Consider the following 26,432-nt stretch of genomic DNA (forward strand, 5'->3'; position numbering starts at 1 on the left):
TCAGTGTTGTAAGACTTGTCCCTTGGCCACCTGTGCCCTGTCCAGACCCAAGACAGTGGGAACTTGGCACAGTACGTTGTGTCTTCTCTTCTACTCTGAGAATGTTGGGCTTTTTTTTTTCTTTCCAGTCAAATACTCTTTTACTGAAGGAACTTTAGTATGCTAGAGGTAACATTTGAGCTGTTAATAGGCTGTAGGCTTTTTTTTTTTAAGATTTTATTTGAGAGAGCGCACAAGCGGAGGAGGAGGGCAGGGGAGGGGCAGAGGGAGAAGGAGAAGCCAACTCCCCATTGAACAGGGAGTCCACTGTGGGGCTTAATCTCAGGACCCTGAGATCATGGCCTGAGCTGAAGGCAGACGCTTAACTGACTGAGCCACCCAGGTGCACTGTAATGTTGGGCTTTTAACTAAATTCTTAACCACCACCAAGTCTTTTATGAATTTGTCTTACATTTATTTCTGTAGCTCTTAAAATATTTGGATCCTTCAAAGGCATACCCTGTGTATTTAGTAGACTGCTACAAAATGCTTTCAGCATGCCAGGACCACAGAAGAACAAGGACAAGTGTGATGCAGTCTCTGGGCCAGTGGGCAGTGGAGAGACACATGGAAATGAGATTCAGGGGTGGCAGTTTCCTGACCACCTGGAATCATCCATCACCTAATTGGCCCTGTGACCTTAGTCAGGTGGCTTACCCTGAGTGAGCACAGGGGCATGAAATATTTTTAAATCTTATTTATTTAAAAAGTACTTAGGGGCACCTGGTGGCTCAGTGGGTTAAAGCCTCTGCCTTTCCTGGCTCAGGTCATGATCTCAGGGTCCTGGGATCGAGCCCCGCATCGGACTCTCTGCTCCGCGGGGAGCCTGCTTCCTCCTCTCTCTCTGCCTGCCTCTCTGCCTACTTGTGATCTCTGTCAAATAAATAAATAAAATCTTAAAAAAAAAAAAGTAATGCGAGAGTCATGGATTATTCTAAGAATTTTATAAAAATTTAACCAATTTACTCTTTATTGTTTAAGTATTCCATCAGTTTTAACTTACATAATATTGAGTATTCCTGTTTTACGCTTGAGTCAACTAAGCACAGAGACGGTGGGTTGCATGCCTACAGTCACCCAGTAAGAAGCTGAAAAGAGAATATGTGCAAAACGCTTGTCATAGGCCTTGCTTCCTAGTAAGAGCCAGACGCAGGCTGTTATTTTTGGAATTGTGCTATCACAGGGAGCTAGGCGCTGCTGTGGGTGTTTAGGGGGAGGAAGGTGAGAGCCTGTTGAAAACTATTTCCTGATTTGAAACTTAAAGCTCATTCTGTTCTGAAGATCTCACGTGTGTTTATCCCCTGAGAGTACCTAGTGCCTTTTCTTTGTAGTCCCTCCGTTGGATCCTCCTAGCTGTCCCACGAGGTCATCTCCAGGGCTCAGAGGGGTAAGGCCATTCCCAAAGTCTTAGAACCAGTCTTCTAGTCACCACCCTCTGTACCACCAGCACCCCCCACCTCTAGTCCTGTACATATAAGCTTGCAGCTTCTGACTCCAGACCTAGGGCTCAGGTGGCCCTTCTTCAGTACCACTTGTATGGCTCCATTATGAACTACTGATCCCTCACACTTTTAACTTGGTTGAGGAATGCTATTCCTTACCCGTTTGATACCTGCCTCCCTCCTGGTTGCTGGAAGTTTCCCCAGGGGCCAGGGCTGAAGTGGGTTCCATGTTTTGGGGTGTCTAAAATGAAGGCACTGCTGGTTGCTTCTCCATAGTTAACACCAGAAATTGCACTGAACACCAACTGGGAAGGGAGTTAGGAGGCCTAGGGTATCCTGTGCTCCAAGCTCTCCTTTCCTCCTGGGATTATTTCTGGGAATGGGGAACAGAGTGTGGTGTTGGGCACTTTCCCCCACAGATGGCAGATCCTGTGGGCTCCCGATGACGGAGGCTGTGAATAGAGGCCAGGAATGCTGCTGGGTGGAATGTGAGTGAATGGGTCCTTTGAGCCACCCTCCGAGGCCTGAACCCAGTTTCCTGAAGCACTTGAATGAACATCTGTCCTGGCTCATTCCCGTCGAAGAAGGCCCATTGACCAGGGTGGCCTTATGACTGTCAGTGGCCATGGGCCCAGCACTCAGGCCCAGCCCTCCGCTCTTCTGGTTTAGGGCCTGTGACATGAAGGCAATGCCTTGCTGACACAGCTTTTCTGAATCTCACTGTGATCCTCTGAGGATTGTCTGACCCATTTTTTAGATGAGTTAGATACCCAAAGTGATACAGCCCATGAGGGCTCTGGAAGGCCAAATCAGCTCTTCCATTCCTGGTGACCACATCATTCTCACTGCCACATCAGACCGGACTGTGAAATGGGGAGAAATGTTCCTGTTGTGGGACTGTTGGGAAAATGGGCATGATTTGATGCTCTCAGAGAGGCTGTCCTTTTAGACTTGCACAGAGGACTTTGGGAGTTGTAGACATTAAGGAATTTCAGTTTCAACTCTACCAGTGGCTTGACTTGAGTATTTGTCATGTAGCCCAGAGGAGGCCATCTATGATTAGACCCATTTCACTTTTTTATCTATTTATTTTTTAAAGATTTATTTAATTTGTGGGGGAAGGGCAGAGAGAGAACCCCCCCTTTTTTAAGATATTATTTATTTGAGGGGTGCTTGGGTGGCTTAGTTGGTTAAGTGTCTGCCTTCAGCTCAGGTCATGATGCCAGGGCCCTGGGATTGAGTCCCACATTGGGCTCCCTACTCCGCGGGGAGCCTGCTTCTCCTTCTGCTTCTGTCACACACACACACACACACACACACCCACCCCCCCCCCCCCCCCCCCCCCCCCCCCCCCGCTTGTGCTCTCTCTCTTGCTTACTCTCTTTCAGATAAAAATCTTTCTAGGGACACCTGGGTGGCTCAGTGGGTTAAAGCCTCTGCCTTCGGCTCAGGTCATGATCCCAGGGTCCTGCTTCCTCCTCTCTCTCTGCCTGCCTCTCTGCCTACTTGTGATCTGTCTGTCAAATAAATAAATAAATAAATAATCTTTCTAAAAAAGTTCATTTGAGAGTGAGCGAGCGAGAGAGAGCACAAGCCAGGAAGAGGCAAAGGAAGGGAGAGAAGTAGACTTACCACTGAGCAGGGAGCCCAACATGGGGCTCGATCCCAGGACTGATATTATGATCTGAACCAAAGGCAAATGTTTAACTGACTAAGCCACCCAGGTGCCCCAGAAAAGAGAATCTTAAGCAAACTCAGCTGAGGCTGATGAATGGCTTGATCTCACAACCCTGAGATCATGACAGGAGCCGAAATAAGAGTCGGACTCTTAACAGCTGTGCCACCCTGGTATCCTGACCCATTTCGCTTTTTACAGTTAGAATTTTGGGGTGCCTGGGTGGCTCAGTGGGTTAAAGCCTCTGCCTTCAGCTCAGGTCATGATCCCGGAGTCCTGGGATCGAGCCCCACATCGGGCTATCTGCTCAGCAGGGAGCCTGCTTCCCTTCCTCTCTCTCTGCCTGCCTCTCTGCCTACTTGTGATCTCTCTCTCTGTCAAATAAACAACAACAACAAAAAAATCTTTACAGTTAGAATTTGTATTAGAGAATATATAAAAGGCTATTTTAGGTTATGTTAGGATATATACTTAGGGGCGCCTGGGTGGCTCAGTGGGTTAAGCCGCTGCCTTCAGCTCAGGTCATGATCCCAGGTCCTGGGTTCGAGCCCCACATCGGGCTTTCTGCTCAGGATATATACTTAAATGGAAATATGTGGTGTACTTGAATTATAGCAATTCTTTTATGTAATATTTATCATAATTAAAAATCAAAAAGGCAAAATACAGTGTGGCTTAAATGCATACTAGTACATAAGATTTTTAGACATTTGCTTTTTAAAAAAATGTACCATCTTCAAGTGAGATGATCTTCAAGAGATCATTAATTTGGGAATTTGCTCTTAAATTGCTACATTTTGGTAAAAAGTCAGTGAATGGGGCTGGGGTGCCCGGTGGCTCAGTTGGTTAAGTGTCTGCCTTTGGCTCAAGTCATGATCTCAGGGTCCTGGGATCGAGCTCCCCTTTGAGCTCCCTACTTACCAGGAAGTCTGCTTCTCCCTCCCCACCCTTTGTGTTCGCTCTCTCTCAAATAAAATATTCCCCCCCCCAAAAAAAAATAGTAAGTGAATTATTCTAGATACCCCTGAGTCATATAATCTGAAGCAAGACAAGATACACTTACTCCTTACAGAGAAGGTACAACCATTGCCTTAAACTGAGTTCAATTAAGCCGTCAGTGTTCCCTGTCCCTGAGCTGTGGTGATTAGATTAGGGATAGGCATGCATCCTAGTATAAACAGATGACACATAAAGGAATGCCGCTGCCTCCTCAACTTGAGCAGAAGCTACCAGAAGAGTCTGTTGTATGGATGTGTGGAGGAAGGAGTGAGCCTGGAGCTGCTGCCATGAGGGACTGTAGCTTAAGATGAAGCAACCAGAGGAGGGAGGACAAAGAAGAGAGGAAAATAAGGCTGCTATTCCTGGTCAGCCTCTGGATCAGATGTCTCATGAAGCTCACTGGCCTATGAGTTTTTTTAAGCTACAGAACACACTAAATGCAGTTTTGGGTTAAGCCCATTTGAGTTCTGTTCCCTGCCACTTGAACCTAAGAGTCTTACCGTTATCTGCAGTGTAGGGGCAAAGACACTATCGTTTACCTACTCTCCATTGGCTTCTGGGCACCAGCCGTCTACCTTCTGAAACTCAGCTCTCACCTTATTACAAATAAAGGCTCTGACATCTGGACGTCTCCTGATAGCCGGTGCTGACAGATTTTCTGAGCACATGCAGTCCTACATTCCAGGGTCCAGGAGAGGGGACTTCCCTGGGGCCTGTGTGAGCACCTGGAGCTAAACTTTCAGGAATGACCCCAGTAGAAGGCGTCCCCAGATTGTGCATACATTCCAGTAGTCCTGGCTGAGCATCTCCTCAACACCTATAGTGGCCAGGATACCGGGATGTTTCCCGGCATTGCCAAAGGCCGCTTATTCCAGGAAGCCACAGGACTCTGTGGGGCATTCCTTTGGATCGATCATTCTTTCATTCACTCCTCCTTTCTCACTGTAGTCTAACCGCCCCGTTCTCTGAGCCTGCTTCTCTTTCTCCCAGATCCCTACAGAGAAGCTTCCTTATTTCCATCTATTCCCCACCTGCACTGGCACCCTTGCCCCCAGCACTCTCCGTACCTTCCTGACCCCGCTTTATTGTCCTTTTCACACACACGTTCTTCCTCTCTGCTTTACCTGAATTTCCTTTTCCTTTCCTTCTCCTGATGTCCTTCAAATAAGCTATTGATCCCGGTCTTCATCTCTTCTTCACTAAATATCAGATAAAGAGCTCTGAAATTGAAGTAAAGAAATAGAACAGTGAGAGTCTGCTATGTGCTGGAGGCTTCAGAGACAGCTCATGTACTTCACCAAGTAATTGTTGCCGTTGTTTTGTTCTCCTTGTGTTTTGAGTCAGCTCTACTCCCAGTGTGGTGCTTGAACTCAGACCCAAGATCAAGAGTTACATGGTCTACTGACTAAGCCAATTAGGTGCCCCCTCACCAAGTAATTATTGGCATTCTTATTTTTCAGAAGAGGAAGCTAGGGTTCAGAAAAGTTAAGCAATTTTACACAGGAACGTCCTGTTACTGAGGGGCACAGCCATGAGGTAAAGTCTCTCAAGCCATGTTCCATGGGTTAAATTAGGTAAACTCCCCTGCTGCAGCCACAGACTATGGTGGGAAATATTCAAGTAAATAATGGATTTGGAGTGCTTTGCAAACTGCAAACACCATCACTCCTGGCTTCCACCTACTGAGTACCTCCATGTGCCAGATGCTTAGCACATATTATCACACTAAAGTCTCAGAACAACTTCCCTAAGGAGGTACATTTTCCAGTATTTCCATTTTGCGGATGAGGAAATGGGCTGAGAGAGAAGTGATTTGTTTAAGGTACACAGTGACAGCAGGGATTTGAATCCTGGGTGGTCTTGTACAAGAAAATTAAAAGCTGGGGCCTCCTCAAAGCCTTAACTGGAGAAACATTTACTCTCCCAGAGATGGACACCCAGGTGCTTTTTACCTGTCACCCCCACCCCAAATACACTGTACATGTGCCCTTACAGAGCTGAATGTGTTTGGGATAGGACCCTAAGACCAGAATTATGAACTCTCGGGTTGTGAATACTTTGCCAGGCTTGAGGCCTCACATCTGCTCCCCTTGCATCTGGCTCCTCTTTCCCTTACTTGGGACAGGCCCACATCCCCATGCAAGTCCCACCCTGACCCTCCTACAAGCTGGGACTAAGAACCTACCACTGTCTAGAGCCATTGGAGAAGAGGAATGTCTTCCTAGACTGAAAGTTAAAGACCAAAATAGCCTGTGCCCACTCCCATGTCTGCTGTTGCCCTGTTTATGGAAAACCAGAAGCCTATGGAATGTGAAGACTGCACAGTGAAGTCTTCAAGAATGTCTGGGCCATGTGGCATCAAGGAAACGGCTGGTGAAATCACTCAAGTTTTAGGACCCCAACCTGTCCCACCCTGGCAGCTCAGGCCTGGCTCTTCCAGTCTTTTCTTGTTATTTGTCTGTCTCCCTCAGGTCTACTGGGAATATCAGATGACAGTGTGGTTGCTGCCTATAAACTATAAAGTACTGGGCTTAAGTGAGCAGTTATCATTATGGCTCCAAGAGTTGACAATCTCTAGGGTGAGAAGTAGGTTTTGGGGGGTAAGGCTGTATAGATACGATTGGTCCGTGCCTCCTGATACAAGCTGTTGTTGGTAAGAGCTGAGTTCAAATCCTGCCTCTGCAACAGCTATTGCTGGGACCTTGGGCAACCGATTTCACTTCCCTACACTTAAGTTTAATTGTAAAAATGGGACAAAATTGTGCCTGCTTCATTGCAGAAAGTTGATAAGAAGATGTGACCAATTTGGAAAATAGCTTGCCAGTTCTTTAGAAGGTTAAACAGTTACCATATAACCTAACAATTCCCATTCCTAGGTATTTACCCAAGAGAAATGAAGATACATGTCCATACAAAAACTTATTCCTCGATGTTTCCCAAAAATGGAAACAACCCAAGTGACCGGCACTGACAAATGGATAAAATGTGGAATTTGCATTTGGTGGAATATTACTCAGGCACAGAGAAGAATGAAGTACTGATACATACTACAACATGGATGAATTTTGAAAACATGCTGGGTAAAAGAAGCCAGACACAAAGTCCACGTTTTGTAGGATTCCATTTGTATGAAATGTCCAGAAAGGGCAAGTCTATAGAAATAGAAAGCAGACTTGTGGTTGCCAAGGATGGGTAGTGACTGCTAATGGATAGGAGTTTGTTTTGGGGGTGATGAAAATGTTCTAAAATTAGGTTGTGGTGATAGTTGCACAGCTCCACAAATATGCTTAAAACCATTGAATTATACACTTTAAACGGGTGATTTTTATGGTAGGTTATGTCTCAAGCTGTTGGCAAAAAGATTACAGGAGAAACTATATAGAACTTGGGGCAATAAGTAGCTCAAAGAACGCTGGTCATTATTCTTGTTAAATAGGTCTCCCAAGAGCTAATTTAAAGCCCTAAAAGCAGGAGCAGGGGCGCCGAAACTTCTAGCTCAGCCTGGGTCTTTAAGCCACTGAGTGTCTCTGGGCGAGTCCCCGAATCCTCAGTCCATCCTGGGTCTTCCCAGAGCGACTCATAAATGAATGGGTGAAATCATCCCTTCCCATATCTCTTGGAGAGGAGCCAGGGATTCAGGAGGCAGATGCGGAATCCCCAGCGCACTTCCTCAGCTTCTGACTGAGCGGCGCTGCCGGTGACAGGCGGGCGGGGACAACCGGAAAGGCCCTGGGAGTTCTTTCAGGTAAGCTCTGTTGATTGACAGCCCGGGGGGGAGGGCTCCCGGTGACGGCTGCCCCGCCTCCTCACGTCGAGTCGGTTGGCGCCAGTCTAAGGGAGGTGGGCGGGCCCTGGGGTCCACGGCGCCCATTGGGCGTGGGGGGAAGCTCCCTAGAGGGCCTAGGGCCCCGCCCCTGGCCTTGCGGCGGCCAATGGGTGCGGCGCGTGGGCGGGGCGTCGGCGGCGTCGGCGGCTGCCCGGAGGCTGAGGCGGCTGAGGTGGCTGAGGTGGCCGCTGGGGCTGAGGCGGCGGGCGCGGCCGGGATGGCGAAGAGCCGCGGAGAGAACGGGCCGCGCGCGCCCGCGGCGGAAGGGAGTCTGTCGGGGACCCGGGAGAGCCTGGCCCCGGGCCCCGACGCCGCAGCCGCCGACGAACTCAGCTCTCTCGGCTCGGACTCGGAGGCCAACGGCTTCGCCGAACGCCGCATCGACAAGTTCGGCTTCATCGTGGGCTCGCAGGGCGCGGAGGGCGCGTGAGTAGCGCTGGGGCTCGGGGCCGGGGCTGGGTGCGGAATCCGCGCGGGGGCCCTCGACGCGGACAGAGCCTCCCTCTGGACGGACCGACATGTTCCCGTCCCAGCCTGGGACCACCGACCCTCCCCTCCCTGCCTCACTTCCACCTCCTCCCTAGAAGGACTGACCCGCCCCTCACTCGCGAGCCCCTTCCGACCTAAGGACAGACCGGCCAGTCCTACCTCCCCTTTGCCCCCGCCCTCCAGACACATTGACCCGCCCCCAGGAAGCGCCCACAGTGCCCTCCTCCCAACGGCGAGACAGGAACGACAGACACCTGGCCCAGCCCCACTGCTGCGACCGCGGCCTTAGGCCTGATTGACTGTGCTTAACGCCCCCCACCATACACCTTGGAGACTCCCAGATGGCTGCCCCTCCCCCGACAGATATCCTCTCCACCCCCATCCCTCGAGATCCACAGATGCCCTGTCGCGACCCTGCTACCCCCACACCAGGGAGATACCTTAGGCAGACAGGACTTCAAAGGGACAGACCGCCCTGCCCTCATTCCACTCCAGGACAGACTGACCCTTACCTCAAGACACGCAGATTTCTGGGTGGACTGGACTGACATTGATCAGCTCCCTCCCAGACAGTCCCACCCTGGGGCAGAAAGTCCCTTCTGTTCAAGGAAGGGTCACAGAATGCTCTCCTCCCCCTTTAGAGGCAGATTTCTCTGTCACTGGCAACAGGTGGGCAGACACTCCCCCTTCCCAGTTCCTACAGGGTGACAGTGCCTCACCTCTAGGACGGACTGTTGGTTGCCTCTGTGTATGCTGTGGAAACACTCACCTCCTCCCAAAACACAGACTCAAGGGGGCAGTCATAGAGCAGGGTCCTGCTGTAGTGCACCCTGATCGCCCACCCCCAGAGCATCCAGGATCCAGCTGGCAGGCAGAGAAATGTGAGGCAGTGAGGCAGCGTCTTCTCTCCACACTGTAGGGCCACACTGCCCTACAGAACCCTCTGAAGCTGGTCTGCACAGAGATCATATGTATAGGCTCGTGGTCCCCTTAAGAAGGATAGACTCCAGACCCCACTCCCATCCCAGCTGTCCTGTCACATGAGATTAGTGTTCTGCACAAAACTGACAAGGCTCCCTCATGGTGCACCTCCCCTTCAACAGAGAGACTCACACAACAGGGGGCCCACAGGACTCAGCCAGAACCCTACTCCATATGATTGTTTCTCCCTTTCTCTGACTGTCCAAGGCTCCCCCAGCCCCTCTTATGACTTAGGAAAGTGCCTTTACCAGTCTGTTAAGAACCCCACCCACACAAGCAGCCCCATAAAGGTCACTTCCGGGATTTTAACCAGTCCTAAAGCCTCGTATTTACTAGGCCTGCTTCTCCTTTGGAGAAACGTAGCTCCCTCCCCTAAGGAGAGTTCTCGCCTATCCACTGGATCTGTCTCTTCCAGCCTCTACCCACTTGCTCACAGAAGAGCACCCCTTATTCTGATGCCTCACCTTGATTTGATGCTTTGTCACAGCTCCCTAGGGATTAGCTTGTGAGAAACCAAAGGACACTTAGGGTGTGTTTTTTGAATTGAGGAGCAGTCACTAGGGATCAGAGCCCTGAGAGGGATGGGGTCTTGAGAATCGAGAAAAGAGTTACCAGTTGCATTTGTGGGTTCTTGAAGAGTTTAGATTTGCTGGTGAGTTCTAGGAGGTGAGAATTCCTACTACATTCTTATAGGCAGTTAACCAGATATCAGGGTACAGAGCAGTGTGATACAGGGGAAAAGGCCAGACTTAGGGAAAAATATCATACTTGCTGGCTGTGTGACCTTGGGCAAGATCCTGAATCTCTGAGCCTATTTGCTCACCATAAAGGACAACAGTAACATGTACTCCCAAGATTATTGTGGGAATTAAATGAATTCATGTATATGACAGTGCCTAGCACAGTGCCTGACCCACGTAGTGGCCTAGAAAAATGTCAGTTTCCTTTCTTTTCCTTCTAAGGATCTGAGAATTGATGAGAAAAATGAGGGCGTACCTCTGGCATTTATGAACAGAGAGACGCCCCAGTGGGAGCACCTCCCTTTGGCTGTATTCCCTCACCAGGCAGCCAGACATCTGTCTTCTCCCACGCTCCAGCCACAAACCCAGGCTTTGCAAATGCCCTCCTCATCGCTGGGTTTATAGAACTGGGGCTGAGGTGGGATTCCAGGTTCCCTCCTCTCTCCCTGCCTCATTTTCTTGACCCTGTTGATCAACCTAAAATCTCTGGTGTCTGAAATCTTAGCTGTTCCCTTAGTTTATATTGTGGTTCCAAAGAAGCCAAAAGTAAGTCCCTGCCCAAGGCCAGAAGAGGGGAAGTTATGGGAAGTTTCAGGGTGACTGCTCTAAAGCTAATCTCGTGGTTAAGGGCTAGGAGTCCATGTGCTATCCCAGAGAAGTGAAACATTAGCACTGATGGCTGCATGGAAAGGGAAGGGACTCTGGCTCCAGATTAAAGGTCCATTTCAGCCACCCTGGACCAAAGGTTGTCTCAAGATGGTCAGTTTTGGCAGTTGTCAGGGGCTTAGGGGGTGGGGAAGCAGATCAGAGGCTACCCTGCTCAGGTAACTGTTAGGTGCCCGGCATGAGTAGATTGTAAAATCATAGACTGTTAAAATTGGAAAGGATCTTAAGAGATTGACCCAGCTTAGCCCTTACTCTTACAGATGAGGAAACTGAGGCTCAGAGGGGCCTCTTAAGATCACACAGCATATTAGTTGGCAGAACTAATGAATCCAAGGTTTCTGATTCCTAGGTCAGGTCAGTTTCCATTGCCTTCACCATCCATTAATATGGCCTATGGCCTCAGCAGAAAATCAGGTGCCGGATAGGTGAAACAGAAGGTTCTTCGCAGGAACCTGCCTGCCTTCATCTTCCCCGACTTAGCTCAGCAGTGTAGGAGGCTAACAAGGACAGGCCAACAAGGGTAAGAATATGCTATCATCACCCGTTTGTTAGAATGATCAGCTTGAGGGCTGGGACCAGGCTTATTCACCTTTTTCTATTCAGGCCTGCAGAGAAGTATGTATTTAGTATGTATTTACTGAATGACATTTACTGACAGACATTTCAAGTCAGAAGGCTGAAAGTGACCTTAGAGATGGCTATCATCATACAGATAGGTAAACTGAGGCCTGAGAGAAGTGATTAGCCTCACCTCTTCAGTCTGTTAGAATCAGAATCAGAAAATGAGCCAAGAACTCCTGATTCCCAGCCCTAGGCCCTTTACAGTTCTTCACTTGTCTGTCTTTTGAGCCTACTCTACAGGATACCTTTGGCGAGCCTGTAATAGTCCCTGCTTTCTTGTAAGCAATAGCCGGTAAGTAAGGAGAGACAAGAAAGCAACCAGCCATGCCCCCTGTGGTTGGCATGGACATAGACAGAGGTGCTGACAGCATTAGTTCGTTTGGCTTGGCTGGGGCTGACCTGGTTGTTGAAGCCCTGGAAAGACCAGAAGAGGAAAAAGAAGTGTTTGCAGCAGGAAAGGGTGGGAAGAGTGGTGTTACCATTCCTATCATTTTGGGGTAGGAAGAACAGATCTATATGGGAAAGGTCTTTCTGTAGCATAAAGGAGGTAGTCAGAGAAGGAAGGATACCAGTTGGATACCAGGTCTTCTGGGCCAAGGGAGATGGCCTGAGAGATGTGGGTTCCTGACCTCCCTCTTTTCCCATGTGATTGCCAGGACTGGCCTGCTAAGGCTGGAGCTTCCCACCCAGTTTCAGTCTGCTCAGTGCAGCAGGCCAGATGAGGTGAAGAGCTATGCTTTCTGGGATCCCGTGGGTGTTGGCTTCCTGCTAGGGGAGAGAGGGATCTGAGCTGGGTCCAGAGAGAAACATCTGGAACAGTAGTATTGTCTTCTGCTGATTCAGTTCTCCTGTCCCCTGGGCCCTCCACTATTCCTAGCCAACTGGGCAGCCCTGTGGCTTTGGAAATCATAGAACTGGCTTAATTGGCATCCCTATAGTTTGGTCTATGCCAGTTTTTGTTGGGGCAGGGTCAGGGCCCTCCTGACAGGCCAGAGCCTGTCTCCCTGCCTTCCCACCACCTTCTCCAGCTTATAAGCTCAGAGCATCCTCTTTTCTTGAGCATTATGGTTCCCAGGAGAGCATGGAACTGGCAATGGAGTGGTCCCTGGGTGGTCCATCTGGAAGGAGGCAGCTGCAGATGTGGAGCCCTGGTCTGTGACTCTAGACCACAGGCCGTCCATTTTCTCTTTCTCTAGCTTCAAAGGAAAATCTGGTTTGGTGGCCTTTGTGGGTGTTCTGGGGCCTCAGACAAGGCTTGACTTGGTGAAGCAGGAGACCAGTGCACCATCTGCTGCCCTGGGAAGGTGCCTGTGTGTCCGCCTGCTAAGAAATCCTGAGCTGTGGGAAAGAGATAAGGCGGTGGAGCCTACTTGATGTTTTGTCCTCCCAGCATCTGGGTCTGAAACAGAACCTCCAGAGGACCAGTGAGGCCTGGCTCTGGTCCAGCCACCCCATCTGTTTACACTGAGGTGGGGGAAAAAAGATGCTTTGCGTTTCCCTCTTTACACAAAAACTCTGGAGTCTGTTTGTCTTTGTGACTTTGGACATGTTGCTTCACTTTACTAGGCCTCAGTTTCTCACTGTGAAATGGTTGTGATAATACTGATTTTTGCGAGGTTTACAGGAACTGATATTTGAAAAGAGTCTAGCACACTGTAGGTACTCAGTGAATGTTCTTGCTCCTGCTTCTGCTGCTGCTGCTGCTGCTTCTCCTCCTTCTTCTTTCTTTTTTCAGTAATCTCTATACCCAACATGAGGCTTGAACCCATTACCCTGAGATCAAGAGTTGCATGCTCTTCTGACTGAGCTAGCCAGGAAACCCTGTTCTTGCTCCTTTTTAAGATTGGAATGGCTAGTGGTTATGTCTTTTTCATTTTCTACTTGCATCTCTAGATACAGTGATGAGTGTCAGTGGGGTTCATCCCCCTGTGAGCAGGAGTGAACTGTAACCAGTGTTGCACCCTCACTTTCCCCTGAGAGGGGTAGTTATCCCCATTCTATAGGTGAGCATACCAAAGATCTGAGAAGAAAGTTCCTGAGGTTTGCCAGCTGGTAAATGGCAGAACTAGGTCTAGAACCTGTTTCTCAATGCTAAATGCAGTGACTAAGCCTTGCTTAGGTGGCAGCAGGCAGATGACAGGTGCTCACTAGTCCCTGAGGCCCCCACACCCAGAGCAGGAGTTAGCAGGAACTTGGCTACCTCTCCATCCTGGTGTGGAGGGCAAGGTAGGTCTTATGACAGCAAAAGTCCATAGCCAGCCAGGTCAGAGAAGGACCCAGTGAGAAAGATCCTTGGGAGGCCCTGGAAGCATGACAAGATGAAGCCTGGTCTAGCCCTCCCATAGGCCAGAGTTCATGCTGCATTGCTGTTGACCCCAAAATACTGCTGAATGGTCATCTGACTTTGATATCTATTCTGTGCTTTGTTTCTTTGTAGCTAAGGCAGGATTATGCTTCCTGTACAGGTGAGGAATCTGACCTTTGGAAAAGCCTTGCAGTTAGTTAACAATGGAGCCAAATTAAGGAGGAATCCCAGATCTTCTGATTAGGGTAGCCCAGTGCTCCCCTACATGTCACTCACGGCCCATTCTCTTCCTGACTCTCAGCCATTTGAGCCTCCAGGCTAGGATACATTGTCCACCAGAGCAGAACCCAGCCATTATCCACCTATTGTCAGTGCCCTAGCTGATTACTTTATCCTGCAGGCAGTACACATGAGGGGGAGGACACCTCCTTTAGACGCTTTGCTCTTCCGGGCCCAATGACCCTCCCTGGCAGGGAGGAAACTGTTCTGCCTGCCCCACTGGCAAACCAACACTCCTGATGCTTCACCTGCTCAGAAGCCTCCTATCCAGGATTTCAGGGCAGCTGCCAAGTTTGGCTTTAATCTACCTCACCTTTCTCTTTCCCTTCTTTATCCCACCCCAGCCTCTGCATGCCCTCTGCAGCTCCTCTCAGACTGTCACAGCTTAGTTCTTTACTGCTCATCAGGTAGGGAAGTAGGCAGCAGACTTAGGAGACTGGGAGAGAAAGCCAAGGCTTACTTTTGCCAGCTTATCCATCTTTGTAGTGAGTTTATTTACCAAACATTTATTTATTTATTATTTATTTATTTTTAAAAGATTATTTATTTATTTGGTAGAGATCACAAGTAGACAGGCAGGCGGCAGGGGGTGGGGGGCGGGAAGCAGGCTCCCCGCTGAGCAGAGAGCCTGATGGGGGTGGGGGGTGCCGATCCCGGGACCCTGGGATCATGACCTCATCTGACGCAGAGGCTTTAACCCATTGAGCCACCCAGGCGCCCCTACCAAACATTTTTGAGCATCACTCTGTCAGCCCCTGTGATTGGGACAAGGGATATAGAACTGAACAAAGCATTTGTGTCTTGTTGCCCTCAAGAGGTTCACAGACTTGTTGGAAAATAGAACCACTGACAAATCATTACAGTGTTGAGCAATAAAGACTATAGTTGAGGTGTGTGGTTTCTTTGAAATATATAGGAAGAGGCAGCCAGCTCCATCTATAGGAGCCCAGGATGAAGTGACATTTGATCCAGGCCTCAGAAGGAGCAAGGAAGGGCATTTCATTGGGTGGGAGGGTACCTATCTGCAAAGTCCCCCTAAAAACCGGCTGTTTGAGAAATGTAGTGTACCAAGAGCAGAGGTGACAAGAAGAGAACAAGGCAGGAGGAGGATGTGAAGCAGGGGGAGACTAGGAAAATAGGTTGGGAGGACCATGCCTAACCTTGAATGTCAGACTGAGGCTTCCTTTGTTTCATCAAGGTCAGTCTGGTGCTGGTATAGAGAGCAGCTGGACCGCAAGCAGTGAGATCAGTTGAGGGAGTTCAGGATAGCCCAAAAGGGCTATGGAGAGGCGTGGAAGAGGTTTGGAGCTATGAGGATGAAGAAGCCAGCAAATCAGCAAGGCTTGATGCCTGACTGGCTTTGTGGACTGATGGGGAATTGGGAAGGCTTGAGACAAGCTGAAGTGGCCCTGGCCTCTCACAGAACCCATACTAGGGCCCTTTGACCACAGGGAGGGTAGGCCAGCTGCGGCCTTCCTCTGAAGTGGACATTGGGTTGCTACTGACTTTGCTTTGTCACAGCCTCAGGCTCCCCAAGGTGCCTGGCATGGCTGGTATGCCCAGAACAGATCAAGGGGTTCTTTGTCTCTCTCCAGTAGGAGAGCGGGTTAGCTGGCCTGGTTGGGAGGGGCTGGGTGAGTGGTACTGAGCTTTGTGCTCTCTGCCGGGTAAACATATTGGATGGCAAAGAAAGCTACAAGGAGAGCCAGACTCTTCTCAAAGAGAGAGGGGAAATGCCTGAGGGCATGGAAAACCAGCCATAAGGTGGCATGCAGCTGGAGAGGGTAGATGTGGGGCTTTGGGTATAGATAAACTGATCAAGTCTGCACAGATGGCAGCCAGGGCCAGCTTGATCTCACCCTGAGTCTTTATCCTATTCCTGGAGCTGGGTCCTCAGCTGGGGCAAGTGAAAGTAAGTCCTGTACCTATGAGAAGGTGAACACCTTAGCGCTTAGGGGCCTCGCCAGTCATTCTCAGAGGTGAAAGATTCTGGCTGGAAATGTGGGTTTAGGCCAGTAGTGGGAAAAGACTGTGAATGAGGCACAGGAGTCAAGGTGCTGGTGTTGGCTCCACCACTGACCCTTATGGTGTGTGACTTAGGTATGTCCCCTCTCCTGATCACGAGACTGATGCTCCCTGTTTCTCACTGAGCTCTTACTATGTGTGCAGCTATGTGCTTGGCTAGGGGAATGCAGACCTGGTCCTGCCCTCCAAGGGACTTAGAGCCTAGCAAGGAATTCAGATATTCAATAGGTAATTAAAGGCATGGCCTGTGTACAAAAGGATCGTGAGGATCAAATGAGATAACTGGATTAGGAGCATAGCATATACAAAGACTGCTGAACAGGGGTCAGGAGACCTGAGTTCCTGAGCCTCCTCAAGCCTCCTCGAGCCTCCTCGTTGGATCCCTAACTAGTTGTGTGACCTTGAGAAAGTTGTTTAATCTTTGTAAGCTTCAGTTTCCCTCACATATAAACCAAGGCAGTTTTAATGGGATGATGCTGAAGAGCTCTTTTGCTTCTAACATTCTGAGACTGACCTTGAAGTATATGAAAAGTGCTTTTTTATGAGGTACCATGCAAGTGCATAGGGTCGTCATGGCACAGCCCACAGAGGCCAGTTCTTCCAGCATGCTCTGTTCTTCCTGTAGAGGACCTCTCTTTGTGTGTAGGACCAGTAGCCCTTATGTCTTCAGGAGTGTAATCAAATCAAAGGATACTTTCCTTTGTCTAGCTCCTTAGTGTACAAGTGCTTTCATTCCCATTGTCTTGCGGTAGTCCTTACAGGAGCCATGGGAAATCTGTAGGGTAAGTTTTATTTTCCCTGTTTACAGCCAAGGAAACCAAAGTTAGGCAAGTGATGGAATTGGGCCTGGAACCCAGGAGTCCTCCTTTCCAGTTTTCTATCTTACCAAAGCTGGTGGCCGCCGTGTGACCTCTCTGGCTACTCCCTGTCCCAGCTTTAGGACTTCAGTCCAACCATAAGTGTCTGTGCTTCTCCTGGTAGGCATCTCAAGTTGTTTGAGGTGTTGTGATGAATGGTATACTTTCTGTCCCAGACCTCCACACACAGCTCCTCACATGTACCCTAAGACAAGGCAAGACCAGCTGGCTATTGAGGGGGCCCAGGAACATAGTGTGGAGAACTCTTGTTCCTCCAGAGTGCAGTCTGGACCCTGGGCTCTGTGTGTCCAGGAGTGATCTTTCCCAGCCAGACAGTTTTGGAGGATGCTGCTTCTTTTCCTTCCCCTTCTGTCTTGGTTTCACAAAAAGGGAAAACCTGAATCTGGGACCAGGAGAGCCTGGGTTCAAGACGTCTACCAGTAGACCTGATTTCAAGTCCTGGCTCTGTCACTTTCTAGTCATGTGACCCCTCTGAGGTAAATGGCCAGTTGGTGGCACTGGGAGAAGAGGGGGTGTTATGAGGATAAAGAGAGGTGATGTTGGTAAACACCCAGCATAGTGTGTGCCACAAAGTAAAGGTACAGGGTGGCTCTTAAAATTCGAGTGTGAATTGTGTGAATTCAGGCCTTTGGCATAATGGTGAAGATCCAGATTCCTTCATGTTCTCTGCTTACCACCCTTGGGGCCTCAGGGGTAAGGAGTCCCACTCAGCTTGTGGTCTGGAGCTTTCTGGCCTCCCAGGGCAAGCTGGGAATTCCCCCCCTCCCCAATCAGTTCCTCTTTGAGTCATTTGGAACAGAGTCCTCAGGTGACCCTGACTTGGAGGATCTGATCTTCCTTCTCTTTGGTCTGTGAAGATAAAGCAGAAGTGAAAATAGAGGTGTGTCTGCTGAAAAATTCAACTTGAAGCCAGCAACCATATTGCTGCTTGGGGTCTAAACCCTCCTGGGTAATGACAGTCACTTGGGGAAGAAATCAGAACTTGCATCATAATTGCCACCACCCTCCTTCTATATTCCATGTGGACTTTCATCCCAGGCTTCCTGTCCTGCCTCTGAGTGACCCCTTCCATCCTCCCAGCATAGTCACATGATAGTGCCATTGTACAGAGAAGCCTGCATGGTGGACCAGGCTGGACCATCATAATCCCCATTTTACAGGGGGAGATACCAAATCTCAGAGAGGTAAAGTGACTTGCCAAGCATCACAATTTATGGCTGTGAGTCCACCAAGTTCCCTGGGATCAGGGCTTGTGTGCCCGCAGGCCAGTGATCAGCAGTTTGTGCTGGAATTGAGTGACAGAGTAGGAGAAGAGTGGGGCCTGAATTCATCACCCAGGACTGTCTTCTGCTTACCTTGGACTTTAGATAGTTACTGGCTTGCTGAAAACATGTTTCTTCATCTTTGGAAGGTGGTGGGGGTTGAGGGGTGATAATTAGAGGACCTATTTCATAGGCTTGTTGTCAGGATTAAATGAAATAATGTAAGTTAAGTGCTGAGTACCATGTCTGTTGCATAGCAAGTGCCTGGTAAGTGCTCTAACAGACATTAGGTTACATTAATTGAATATTAGAATTGTAATGTTATAAGAGGCTGTCATCAAGCACATCTGTGTTCAGCCTTGTGCTGGGCTTCAAGGAAGATCCAGAGCTGGTATCAGGCCAGAGAGGAAATGTTCTTTATCAAGTACTTTCTGTATTTTACCCACCTGATCTCAAGGTAGAAGATAGTATTCCCATCTCACTGTGGAGAAAACTGAAACACAGAATTCCTGAGATCACAAAGCTAATGATTCTGTCAGCACACATTTATTGGGCACCAGTTCCATACAGGCTCTGTTCTAGGCCCAGGACACACTGTGGAGAATGAGATGAGCAGAACCCTCCAGGAGCACACCTTCTCATGGAATGCTGCCTCAGCAGAGCGATGGTCGGGTGGAGAAGCCTTACCTGCTCCACTAGACTGCTCACATTCCCTAAACAAGCCATGCCCTTTTCTGTTAACTTGTGCTTGCTCACGCTGGGTCTCCTGCCTGCTGTGACTTTTCCCCTTTCTCACCCTGGCCACTTCCTGTCACCCTTTGAAGACCATCTTAAAAGTCAGCTCCCCTTTAAAGCTTTACCTAAATAACCCCCCAACCACTATCACCACCTTGGGGGCTTCTTGTAGTTTCCTAGCACTTTCCACATACTTCTGTGATAGCACTTCCATGTATACCAGTTATCCACTCATCCGTCTGTCTCCTCTGCCAGATTGACCTCTTCAAGGGCATTTTATTCTTCTCTTTGTAGATTCAGGCCTGGAACACAGGCTCTGGAGAAATGTGTATAGAATATAATGAGGGGCTGATTGTGTTCTGTCCCTGGAGTAGTTAGGAAAGGCTTTGTAGACATGAGAGGGAGTTCTGAATGAGGCCTTGGAAGATGAGTGGGACTGAATTGGAGTGGGGGTAGGGTAGGGCTGATGGAGGGCCGTTTCAGGAGAGGGCCACCTACAGATAGGGATGGGGAAAGAAGAAGGATATTTAGAGAAAGTAGGAGGGCCTGAGAGCCAGAGCCTTAGGTTTCTGTTGGACAAGGAGGGCAGTAGGGAGCCTGGAAGGAATCAGTGAGTCAAACAGTGAGTCAAAAATTAGTTTGTTAAGATGTATCAGTAAGATCTAGCAGTTTTGGTAAGGATGGGTGAGGGGGCTGTACATGAGTCAGGATGACCCCTGGGTGCCCACAGTCAGATTGTGATCTGGGGACCTGGTTGCCTGTGGGAAGTTTCAAACACTACTCTGCCTGCTAAGGGTAGGGGTTTGGGGAAGGGAAGTTTTCTACTGAGAATAGTCTCCATCCATAACCTTCTGCAGTCAGTCGTCAGGGAGAGCTGCCCTGGAGGTTTTTGCCGTGGTCTGTGCCTGCCCCTAGCTGGGTGGGGGGGAATGGGGGTTCCTTGCTTTTTGGAGCCAGCAAGGCTGATGCCTAAAGGAACCATTTCTTCCGCTTGACATCAAGAGGGGAGGAGCTGAACAGAGTGGAGAGCTGGGCAGAGGCCCAGGGCACCAAGGCCAGTGAAGGGTGGAAAGAACCTGTTTACCATTGTGTACTCACCCAGGCTGGAAGGAGCAAAGCCAGGGAATTCCTTATGGGGAAGGGAGGCAGGACCAGAACTAGCTTGCACTGGGAATTGGGGAGAATGAAGCAAGCCAGACTCTTACCCAGACAGAGAGCCTGGACATTGCCCTAGCCTTAAGTCAGTGGCTGCCAGGCCGCAGGAGGGAGCGCCAGGCTGCTGCAGACCATCTTCCTTTTCCACACTGACTCACGGCATGGCCTCGGGCAGATCACTTACTCTATGGGCTATAGGCCTCCATGGCTGTCTGGGAGGAGGTAGTCTCACTGGGTGATCTCACAGTCTTCCCAGCCCTGACTGTCAGCCATTTGCACCCCTCCCCCCTCCAACCCACCCTCTCTTGTTTTCCAGTTTCCTATCATCAGTTACTATGGAGCTGGGATAAAAGCTATTTAAACTTTCAGTCATTACCACCTCTTAGGTTAATGAACTCCAGAGGTTGTTACCCAGCGTGCAAAGTAGGTCAGCCTTTTGTTTATCCCCACTTTTTCCAGCTCTGGGAGAGGGGAGCTCCCCCACCCTTGTCCCTGGATCTGTCATTGGCTGTGCTTCTTCTGCACGTCCACTTCCCAGTTTTCCACACTTTCTTGTCGCTCATTCCTGCCCTTCTCAACACAGAGGGTAGTGATTCTCTGCTGGGTGCTAAAAAAGAGAGAAGAGAATGTGACAGGCACTGAGGCCTTTAGGTTATATTGAGGCCAGGTGGTGAGACACTTTATATTTATTGGATAATTTAGTGCTTAAGTGGCAGCTTCCATTTCCAGGCTGTGTAACCTTGGGCAGATTATTCAACCCTGCTGAGCTTTAGTTTTCTTGTCTATTAAATGGAGATAATAAAAGCTACTTCCTTGGGGAATTGTGCGCATATGTAATACTTGGCAGAGCTACTTCACGGCCAGTGCTGGAAATGTGTCCACTCTTACTGCCTCATGTGATCTTTACTGCTGCCCTCTAAGGAGGTGGCATTGCCCCCATATTACAGATGGGGAACCTTCTCAGAGGGGAGCAGCCTGCCCACTTTCAGACAGCTATAAAATAAGATCTAGAGTTGGGATCAGAAGCCAGGAATTACAGTCTCTATGTCATTAAGTAAATTACTTAATCTTTCTGGGCGTCAATTGCTTCATGGGTAAAATGGGCATAATCTTGCCCTGCTGCATGTGTATGTGTCTGTGTGTGTGGACCAGTCAGATGAGAAAAAGGATATGAAAGTACTAGGTAAGCTGCAAATACCAGTCACCTAATAGCTACCATTTGCTGGCTGCTCACCAGGCTGGGCCCTTACATATATTTATTCCTTGTTGCAGTCCTATGAAATCTGAGGTGTGTATTATGGTCCCACTTAAAGATGAGGAATTTGAGACAGGGAACTTGAGTATTTTGCCCACGGTCTCCCAGGTGGAGGAGCTGGAATGGAAACCTAGGTTGGTTGGCTTCAAGATACCCTCTCTGTTCACTCTCCCCATTCCCCAGCTGGCCTCCAGTGGTTGAGGTGAGGAGAATCAAATCCTATAGTCTATGACCTTAGGCTTTTTTTTTTGGGCTATGTTTCTCTTCAAATGAAGAGGCTTTCTGTTTGGGTTGGAGAGTGAGGCTTGGAAGAGGAGATTAAACTGGGGGTTCCTTGGAGCCAAGATTTGTCTTCCACCATCGGATGAAGGGGGCATGGGCACCATACCTGGCTGACTGCCAGCCAGAAGGGCTGAGGTATGCTTAGGCAGAAGGCAGACAGCTAGAAGGACCAGTAGGGAGAGAGCCAACAGTCTTTGGTCTTATAGCCTTGGGAACTGGCCTTGTTCCTCTGAGCTCTTGCAAACTTCGGCTTCTCGGTTTGGGGAGAAGACCAGGAAACTGGGAGCCTACAGACCATGGGGTCAGGAGAGTGTCACAGCTGCTTTGGGCCATGGCCTGGCATAGCACAGCTAAGTCTAGCTCAGCCTGAGAGCTCAACAGAATCTGGGATCAGTCACCCCCTGGCTGCCCACTTTTGTCTGCTCTTTGCCTCTCTCCCTCAGGAGGGAGTGGCCAGCAAATAGCACATTGCCCAGGCTTGCCTTCTCCTTACCGAGGTAGTGCTTGGGAGCTGTGCCCATCCAGCATATTGGCCTCACTGAGCATTGCTGGGTATGGGCAGGCTGCTCCCTGGGGCAGTCGGAGCATTGGAGATGGGGATGGACTGTCTCCAGGGACTTGGGCACCAAAGATAGAGCCCCACAGTGGCATCTGAAGAATGGCTGATTTCCTCACAGTCTTCCCAGGGGAGTCCAAAGCAGCATATGAGTCACTGTGGCAGAGGGGAAGCCCTGGTTCTACCACCTAACTTAGTAGCTTTGTGACTTTTCCCAAGTCATATAACCTCTCTGATTGGGTCAAGTTTCTCATGTGCCAAATAGTAATTAATCTATTAATTAGCGAGGGATCCGCCTCACTGAGCTATTAGTGGCACAGATAAAATTGGTGTAGGCTGAAATGGCTTATAGTCCTGAATGCAATTCATATGAAAGTGATGATATCATGAAGAAAAGCAAGCAGGCACCTGTTGAATACCTATGAGATGCTTGGTGGGAGTTACAGAAGTTCAAGACCAGTCCAGTTAGGGAGGAACAGTGCTAAGCAATATGAGCAAGTTGTAATGAAGTGCTCATTTCATCTCTTGATTCATTAATGAATTACTGCTGAAATCAGTTTTAGGGGATTGGGACCAGCATTAAAAAAAGACAAAAGAAATAGACTAGAATAATATAAAATTAAAATGAAAATTTCAGAGTGCATGTAAGAGTAAATTATTTCATAAAATGTATTTCAGTTATACGTGTGTGTATGTGTGTGTGTAAAGTCTCAGTATAAAATGTATTTCTTATTGTGGATCTCAGTTTTAAAACTTTGAGAAATGGTATTCTAAGTCAAGATAGAGGTCTTCAGGTTGGAGGACAGTTAATGAAATCGGGGCAGGCGTGGAGGATATGTGGAGGCTGAGGGCTTACCCTGTAGGAACAGAGGAGTATAGTTTAAGGGTCAAGAGTGTGGGCTGTGGAGTCAGGTAGACCTGGGTTTGACTCCCAGCTCTGTCACTTCCAGCTATATGGCCTTGAGTGAGGCACTTAGCTTTACTAAGTCTTGGATTCTACTTCTGGAAAATAGAGATAATGGGATGGTAGGGTTATTATGAAATAGGAATAGGAAGAAATTCCTAAGTAGTAAGTGCTGTATAAATGGTAACTGCTATTGCTGCTGGTATTTTAAGTTGTGTTTTTTATTGTTATATTGGGCTCTGAAAGGGTTGCTGTGACTTGGAGAGGGGAGAAGAAGGGCCTTCCAGGTAAAGATGGGTGGTTGTATGCCTGGTATGAGACTGGTCTGACTGAGATTTGTGCCACCTTAAAAGAGGGTATTGAGATTATACATAGATGTTACCAGGAAAATTTTGGCATTGCACGGGGAAGAAAATTTTAAGAGTAAAAGTTTCAACAATAGGGTGGCTTCACCTGGTGATAATGAGGCCCCATCCCTAGTGGAATCCTAATGCAGGTTGGGCCACTAGAGACTGTTCTTACTGGGCTCTTTTGATTGCAAAGACTCCCTCAGGCCACCTTAAAGAAAGAGGGGTTTTCTGAAGGGTAAGTGAAGCCCTTGAACTGAAGCTCCCTTGATGTGCCATTTGGTACTTTAAACTGGCCATATGGGGCGCTTGGGTGGCTCAGTGGTTAAAGCCTCTGCCTTCGGCTCAGGTCTGATCTCAGGGTCCTGGGATCGAGTCCCGCATCGGGCTCTCTGCTCGGCGGGGAGCCTGTCTCCTCTTCCTGTCTCTCTCTGCCTGCCTCTCTGCCTACTTGTGATCTGTCTGTCAAATAAATTTTTTAAAATCTTTAAAAAAAAAAATGAACTGGCCATTTGGTCAGCTTCCCTGTCATTAGAAGCTGGCTCATGCTCTTCCTCCACTGTCAAGAGGGAATTGCCTCAGTTAGCATTTACCCCATCATGCTATTTGCAGGGATACCCCTGATTCCATCTTCGCCTCATCGCTCCTTTCTGGGCATCCTTTGAGGATCAGTTCACAATTAAGGTCATTCCAATCATCTAGGCAAATTGAGGTCCAGAGAGGGCACAGGGCTTACCTATTGTGGAAGGGATTCCTATACCAGACAGCAGTCTGATCAGATGCCTTTTGAGATCCTGACTGACTAGACTGAAGGATATGTGAACCTTCTGGTTTAAAAAAAAAAAAGGATAGATAGCCTGCAACTTTTCAGGGGCACATCCTGTGCATAAAGAGAAATCTACCTGCAGTTAGAGAGCATGTGGTGTGCTGAGTGGTGGGTACAGCCAGATCTCTAGTGTTTTCCTTTTTACCATCTCCCAAGTGGCTTAAACTCCTCTGCTATTGTAGGAGAAGCCACTCAAATGACCATATTTCCTCAAAATTTTCTCAATTTAAGGTTTTATTTTTTTAAAAGATTTTATTTATTTATTTGACAGACAGAGATCACAAGTAGGCAGAGAGACAGGCAGAGAGAGAGGAAGAAGCAGGCTCCTGCCGAGCAGAGAGCCCAACTCGGGGCTCAATCCCAGGACCTTAGGATCACGACCTGAGCTGAAGGCAGAGACTTTAACCCACTGAGCCACCCAGGTGCCCCTCAATTTAAGGTTTTAAAAGTCAAACGGATCTTTCAGTTTATGTGTACATTTGAAATAGTGTCTTAGAATCCAGGAAATATGGTCGTTTGTTTTGTAACCAATTGAAATTCCGGTCTGAGGTTTGATGTTGGGGCTTTGAAACTGCCAAAGCCGTTATCTGACATCATTTAAAGGAACACTGAACTTGAAGGTGTTCCCCTATGTATCCGCAGTTGAGAGAGTGGGTGTTTCTGAGGCCGTGTAGTCAGATCTTATCAACAAAGACAGACCTGGAGGGTTGAAGTATCAAATGGGCATGTATTTAATCACATGGGAATTCACTGGAAGCTGGAACTCTTAGGCAAAAAAGCCTTGCCGTCTGTGAGCCTCTGTCTTCTCATCTGCTCAGTGGGAGGATTGGATCAAATATTAGACACATTCACAACTGCCAAAACTTACTGTTAACATAGTGGGGCCATCCCGTTTTATTTAGTTAACTAGAATGCTCATCTGACTTGTATAAGCTAGTGGTTTGTAGGCGGGAGTGGGGAGGCAGCAAGTCCTGTGATGTCTGGGCCTTTGGTTTCCATTCCCCGCATGTGTAGGGGTTGCCTGGAGACATACATCTGTCAGTTTGTAAATGTCTTGATATAAAGGTGTGGTCTCTGATTTTCTTCTACGGGGAAGGAAAGGAAAGGAGTGTCCTCCTACCCTGATTGTGCCTCTAGATAGTGAGAGGGTCAGCAGTTTAAGAAGAAGAGGACTTGTATCAGTGTATTGGCGGGGGTGGGGGGGGTGGGGGGGTGGTTCAGGTTTGCCCCAGGCTGTCGTTCTTCCTCAGCTATTCAGCTCCGAGGTTGCTCTCAGGCCTGTGCAGTTCCCCAGATAAAGCGTACTGAAGAAGACCTGCCCTTTTGTGTTTTGGAGGCCTCTGCTCTGCCAAGGCCCCTCCCTCTGCTCTCCCAACCAGTAGAAGTCATAGCAGTGCATTTCCTTCCGTCAGAGAGAGAATTAGAGAATCAAGGCCTGGGCCAAGCCCTAGCCCTATCATGTCCTGTTCCTAAGGACCTCCTCCCAGCTGCCTGAGTGCTTCTGACCCTGCACTCCTTTCTGGGAGGTCAGGCAGGACTGAGTATGGGCTCTTGGCTAGGATCTAACTTGGGTCTGAGTCCGGGTTTTTCCACTGATTTGCTCTCTTTGACTCTGAGCAAGATACCCTCCTAGGGCATCTTACCTCTCAACGTCCAATACTTTTTTTAATTGGAAAAAAAGTAAAAGATTAAAAAAAAAGAAAGCCAAAAGATCCATAATCCACAACTTTATTTATTTATATTTTTTAAAGATTTTATTTATTTGACAGAGACCACAAGTAGGCAGAGAGGCAGAGAGAGAGGGGGAAGCAGGCTCCCTGCCGAGCAGAGAGCCCGATGCGGGGCTTGATCCCAGGACCCCGAGACCATGACCCGAGCTGAAGGCAGAGGCCCAAACCACTGAGCCACCCAGGCGCCCCAATAATCCACAACTTTAAAAGTGATTTAAGAAGAGGGCATGTATATGTGGTACAGAAGTATACACATTCATTTTTTTTCTTACCAATATTGCTCTGTAGACTGAATAAGAAAGCATCTTTAGAATACCCAGTCTACAAATGCTAGACTCCTGCTCTTTGCCCCTCAGAGTTATGTGAATTCAGGAATTCCTAGGAACACGCTCCTTGGAGGAGGCCCACTCACTTG

At 48.7% G+C, this 26,432-nt stretch overlaps 1 protein-coding gene across 1 annotated transcript in view; it reads left to right on the forward strand.

Annotated features, from left to right (window-relative positions):
* The first annotated feature begins 8,108 nt into the window (after positions 1 to 8,108).
* Positions 8,109 to 26,432, forward strand: part of TBC1D10A (TBC1 domain family member 10A) — a 31,032-nt gene continuing 12,708 nt past the window's right edge. The window contains exon 1 of the mRNA XM_047697784.1: positions 8,109 to 8,407. Within this exon, the coding sequence (XP_047553740.1) occupies positions 8,199 to 8,407 (209 nt within the window). The 5' untranslated portion in view covers positions 8,109 to 8,198. The remainder of the gene's footprint in view (positions 8,408 to 26,432) is intronic.

Source organism: Lutra lutra, chromosome 12, assembly GCF_902655055.1.
Source record: "Lutra lutra chromosome 12, mLutLut1.2, whole genome shotgun sequence".
NCBI classification, from domain to species: domain Eukaryota; kingdom Metazoa; phylum Chordata; class Mammalia; order Carnivora; family Mustelidae; genus Lutra; species Lutra lutra.